The sequence below is a fragment of the Eretmochelys imbricata genome, chromosome 14 (genome assembly GCF_965152235.1).
Source record: "Eretmochelys imbricata isolate rEreImb1 chromosome 14, rEreImb1.hap1, whole genome shotgun sequence".
NCBI lineage: Eukaryota > Metazoa > Chordata > Testudines > Cheloniidae > Eretmochelys > Eretmochelys imbricata.
The window spans coordinates 19,152,425-19,158,250 of record NC_135585.1 but is presented as its reverse complement, the minus strand read 5'-3'; the positions used below and the strand labels follow the sequence as shown (position 1 = coordinate 19,158,250).

The 5,826-nt window shown below is 51.1% G+C and overlaps 1 protein-coding gene across 1 annotated transcript; it reads right to left on the bottom strand.

Moving 5' to 3' along the window:
• Positions 1-3,988: 3,988 nt before the first annotated feature.
• On the bottom strand, positions 3,989-5,077 carry LOC144274817 (urotensin-2 receptor-like). The gene has a single exon (XM_077833908.1). The coding sequence runs from the start codon at positions 5,075-5,077 to the stop codon at positions 3,989-3,991; it is 1,089 nt and encodes a 362-aa protein (XP_077690034.1).
• Between the last annotated feature and the right edge of the window lie 749 nt (positions 5,078-5,826).

Below are 5,826 nucleotides of genomic sequence, written 5' to 3'. Positions count from 1 at the left end.
AAGTTAGGTTTCTAGCCCTTGTGGTTGTAGAAAAAAGCATGAAGCGAGTGCACCCTAAAAGCACAGAAACCCAGAGGCCACAAAAAGGACCCCAACATCTCATAACTTAATCCTGTCTCATGATCTTTGGGGCCTGACTCGTGATTTTTCCAAGCTTGGGGTTGGCAATACTACAACTTAGTCTAAAAAACAACTTGCTAATACTGTTATAAAAGAGTTTTGTCTCGTCCATATTCACTAAATTTACCATATTTAACCCTCTTTAGCAGAAACTATTCCAACCCTGTGTGGATTAATGGGGTCCTACCACGAGTCCAACTCCAGTGTGAATTGAGACCAAAATTGCAGACAACGTGCACCACCCACCACACCAGGGGTGGCCAACCTGAGCCCGAGAAGGAGCCATCAATGTCATACAAACTGGGTCTATCCCTTTCTGGGGTTGTGACATCATGTGATATAACTGGCCCTTCTTCTTTACCTAGGCTAAAGCATAGGCACTTATACCATACCCATCACCATGGTATTGAAGAACCTAAATAGAATAGAACATCAGAAGACTATCCTCAGATAGTAAGACTAGCATTCCAAATGGGAAATAACTGGCTAAGCAGCAGTGCTGCAGAAAAGGATCTGGGGGTTATAGCAGATCACAAATTGGATGAGTCAACAGTGTAATGCTATTGTGAAAAAGACAAATGTCATTCTGGGCCATATTAACAGGAGCGTCGTATTTCAGACATGGAAGGCAATTGGTACACTCTTCTTGGCACTGGTGAGGTCTCAGCTGGAGTACTGTGCCCAGTTTTGGAAACTGCACTTTAAAAAAGATATGAACAAACTGGAGTGAGTCCAAAGGAAAACAACAAAAATGATCAGAGGTTTAGAAAACCTGGCCTATGAGAAAAGGTTGAAAGTACTGGCCATGTTTAGTCTAAAGAAGAGAAGGCCGAGATGTGCATGATAATAGTCTTCAAATATGTCAAAGGCTGTTATAAAGAGAATGGTGATCATTTGTTCTCCATGTCCACTGAGGAAGAAGTAATGAGCTTAATCTGCAGCAAGGGAGATTTTGGTTAAATATTATGAAAAACTAACTGTAAAGTTAATTAAGCACTGGAACAGATTACCTCAGATGGTTGTGGAATCCCTGTCACTGGAGATTTTTAAGACTAGGTTGTTAGACACACATCTGTCGGAGATGGTATAGGTATACTTAATCCTGCCTCAGGGTGGGAAAAGGTCTAGATGACCTCTTGAAGCAACTTCAGTCTTACAATTCTATAATGTACTTTATTCATCCACAAAGACTGATTTATCTTCTTCATAACTTTGTAATTCTACTTTCCATTGATTAAACAACTACATTTTCGCATGGGACCATCTTGTTACATAATTGGCCTTTAAGGGCCTGTTCCTGTGAGGAGCAATGGAAGTCACAAATACTCAATACTTCACCAGAACAGGCTCCAGTCAGCGTGGATTTTTTTCACTGTATGGTCATGAGGAAACATCCCCTTTGTTCAGATATGAGCAAGCTGCAAGGACAACACCTGCAATCTATACAGCCTGATTCAAATAAGCAGTGGTTCTCCTCTCACCATCGTATTATTCTGTTGCTTGACAGCAGCATTCCACCCACAACCAGCATGAGAAAGAGACACCTCCTTTCAGAATGAAACTTAACCTTGTTTCTTTTTAACAGGTGTTGTTTTCCCGTGAAGACAGGCCCAGAAATGTGAAGCAAAGGAAAGGAAAATTTGTTACAAATGATGAATCCAACCGTGGGTTAGTTCCAAAAAAGGCAAGTACTTAAAATGTTGTAAAAGTACATGGCACATTGTGTGTCCTAACAATGCCTTATGTCGTGGTACCCAGACACCTCAGGGATAAGCATGTTAGATTATGTAAATCTACCTAAAGCTCATGCTTCAGGGTTTCAGCAGGCCAGTGGCCAGGATAACTAAGGGATCTCCCCCTTCCTCCCCCCGGTACCATGTATTCTGAGAGGGTTTTTTGAATCTTCTTTCTCTGAAGCATTAGGGATGATCACAGCTGGAGATGGGGGGGAAGAGGGAGGTTGGGCCAGGGCAAGCTACAGTGGCACCGAGCACACTCTCTCTCTCACTCAGGTGTTTGTCTGGCTGCTTGTTGCTCACATGCTCAGGGTGTTACTGATCCCCATATATGGGGTTGTGAAGGAATTTTCCCCCAGGTTAGAATGGCAGTGACCTAGGGGTTTTTTTTTGTTTTGTTTTTGTTTTTTTTTGCTTTCCTTTGCAGCATATGGGTCATTTATCAGGATTATCCGAGTGGCAATCATTTCCCTGCCACGGCAGGGGCCTTAGACACTGGTGGACCTTGATCCCTTCTATTCTCTGGGTGGTGCTGGTGGCCTGTGATGTGCAAGAGGTCAGACTAGAGTGGTCCCTTCTGGCCTTAAACGCTATAATTCGATGACACTTTAGTTAGCTAGCTAGTCTGCACGATACGGTAAAGTACAGGCTGAAACAGTGATAGCTTAAAGCTATCTTTGTCCCCACTCCTCCACTCCATGTTACACTAGGAGCAGGCCCGCTGAGAGAAATTTGGGGCCCTGGTATATCATGTTCTCTGGGGCCTCAACCCCTCCCATTTCATCCCAGTTAGACATTTTGGGGGGTGACCTGTGCTTGGGATCCTGGTACAATTGTCCCCACTTTCCCAGCCTCTCATCAGCCCTGACTGTGGCAGCCAAGGATCAGTGTCTTTGGTTCTCATAATTACAGACCCTTGTGCTGAGTGAAGAAGCCATCAGTCGACTGAGGGCAAAACCATTGATGATCCATTGCTTCTTAATAATCTTGTCTGAATTGAGGTTTTACCCTTTTAAAAAAAAGGCTACAAACATATTTTTGAAATGGGTGTGCTGAAGGTTTGCTATTAGATGTTAGGTGGAAGAACAATAATGAGTAGTTTATACTGAGCCAAAGTGACTTCTGTGGAGTTACATCAGTAATTAATTTGTCCTATTATGTCGATTTCTGACCTAATCATCCCTCTTTTCCCTAGAAAATGCAGTAGAAAGGCTCAAGGGAGCAGAGCAATTTCTAGTTGTTGAATCACACAATCAGAAAACAATACCAGCATGGTATTTAATTCATTAAGTTCCTCATCTTGTTCTTAAAAGAGACTGGTGCAGACTGCAAGGAGATTCTGGCATGAACATTGTTCTGATGCATGTCCCCCACAACTGTGTCACCAACTGTCACCGTTTTATCACGAGTCTCACAATATTTAGTGGGGGTTTTTAAAAGCCCAAGCTCATGGAGTTAGGTAGTTAGAGAATCCCAGCTTTCTTTAAAAAAAAAAAAAAAAAAAAAAGTTTCTAGCCCTCATGATTACATAGAAAAGCTTGAAAATCCAATCCCTAACGAAGAAAACAAAAAACAAAACCCAACAACAGCAACAACCAGGAGGCCAATAAAAAGAACCCCAAATGTTTTCTCATTCAATTTCACCTGATTTTTAAGACAATCTCATGATGCCAGAGGGCTTGGCCCATGAATTTGTCATGCCTGGGGTTGGCCACATTGCCACAATGAATGTACCCATATAGCCTTTCCCCCACTTCTGAGAAGAGTTTGATCAAAGTGCAGAACATTCTACTGTATAAAAGAAAGTTCAAGTTTAAGATGAAATAAGAAAGGGTCTTTCAAAGTTTCCTGAGACACATTCTGAACAGTTAACAGTACTATGGACCGGACAAGGGAGATTTCAGACTGCCAGGTTTCTAGTCCTCGAGCCTGGGCATCATTGTAGTACCACGGAACCAAAGTAAAACAAGTGCGGAGCGGGAGCTAGACAAAGCTTGGAAGGCGTTTGCCCAAGATGTACAGGAAGTACCCAGAGAGCCAGTTCCCCGCGGTACCTTGGCTTTATGGGGCCCTTAAGCCTTACCTTGGACAGACATTCCTCTGGTTCCCACGTGTGGAGCCCCTCTCCCTCCTCACTTGTCCTTCAGCGTGGCCATGCCCAGGGACTCCGAGGTGTAGTCATACTGGTTGCTGGAGGACATGGCCCTTCCCCAGGAGCGCTGCAGGTTGGAGCTCCGCTTGCGGAAGGAGGAGGTGAAGCGGTGGAAGCTGCGGTGCCTGTTGCGCAGGTACTCCCGGTAGTTCTTGGTGAGCAGGGTGTAAAGGAAGGGGTTGATGCAGCTGTTGCTGTAGGTCAGGCAGGTCACCAGGTAGTTAATGCACTTTTGGGTCTCAGAAGTCAACTGCAGGGAGCTGTGGTAGAGGCGCACCAGCTGCCAGACCCAGAAGGGCAGGAAGCAAGCCCAGAAGACCAGCACGATGCTGAAGACCATGATCAGCACCTTCTGCCGGGGGGACCTCTTGCCCTCCTTGTGGGGCGGGTTCCTCTGGGACTCCAGGTAGGTCCTGGCCAGGCGCGCGTACAGGTAGCCGATGATCACCCCCGGGGCCATGATGCTGGTGCTGAAGAGCACGGTCAGGTAGGTCCGGTAGGCGTCGGCGCTCCAGGTCGGGGCGCACATCCGCTTCACCTTGCCCCCGGCCTGGCCCGCCTCGGTCAGCGTGACCATCAGCATCATGGGCAGGGTGAGCAGCAGGGAGACGGACCACACGGCGCCGGCCGTGGCTTTGCGGTAGCCCCGGGAGCGCGTGAGGCTGCCCAGGGGCCGGGTGACGGCCAGGTAGCGCTCGGCGCACATGAGGGTGAGGGTGAAGATGCTGGCGTGCATGGTGAGCAGGTCCAGGCTGAGCAGGACGCGGCAGCCCAGGTCCCCGAAGTACCAGTCCTGCGCCAGGTAGGTGCAGACGATGAAGGGGATGGTGGAGAGGTAGAGCAGGTCGGCCAGCGCCAGGCTGACGATGGAGCTGTACATGGGGGCGGCGCCGCGCGCCGAGTGGCACATCACCGCCAGGGTGTACACGTTCCCCGCCACCCCGGCCACGCACATGCAGGACAGCACCGCGCCGAAGGCGATGAGCAGCTCGCTGCCGCCGCCGCCGCCCGAGCCCGCCGCCCGGCCGGACGCGTTGCCTGCCCCGCCGGCGGTGAGGTTGGGCTCCATAGGGGCTCAGGGCAGGCGGCCTCCGGCTGCAGGGCGCCCGGCGGCGGGCATCGCCCGGGCTGCCGCGCCCCGCCTGGCGCGCTCCCCGGCGCAGCTGCTCAGCCGGGACAGGAGGCTCCGGTGCAGGGAGCCGCCTCCGAGCCCCTTCCAGCGGCCAGCGGGGCCCTCTGCAGCCCGGGGGCGAGTCCCAGCCGGCCAAGCCACTTGGCGAGGGGCAGGGCTCTGGCTCCGGCCCCCAGCCGCCGCCGGGGACGGGCGGGCGGCGAGTGACTCCGGGCTGCGAACGCTGCCGGCAGCAGCCGCGCCTGGGGGGGGGGGCGGAGGATGTGGCCATCGGACGCTCGGCTCGTGATGGGGGTGAGCTGGGTGCGTGTGTCTGGGCGTGCCCGGGTCACCCCGGGGCCGAAATGGCCGGGCCGGGGGGAGGCAGGAAGGGTGCTGAGGGGCAGGGGGTCAGCCCTCGGTGGTTTGGATCCCTGCAATGGGCAGAGCCAGGGGCACAGATCGCAGGCTGCCTCCTCCTCTGGGCACGGGAATGAGGCCACCAGGCGCCCAGTGGCAAACCTTGGGCAATAATTAATAGGGTGTTTTACAAACCCGGCTCCTGCTTCTGCCCCTCTGTGGTGGGCAAAGGAGCGGATGGAGTGGTCAGGTGAGAATGACTCCTCCTGGTGTGAAGCCATCTGAGGTTCCTAGGCCTACCCCACAGGGGCTGTTGAGAGAGGGCTTGGGACAGGGCTTGCCCTGCC

Excerpts from the sequence above, each read along its gene's own strand:
- LOC144274817 (XM_077833908.1), bottom strand. The coding sequence starts at position 5,077 with ATGGAGCCCAACCTCACCGCCGGCGGGGCAGGCAACGCGTCCGGCCGG.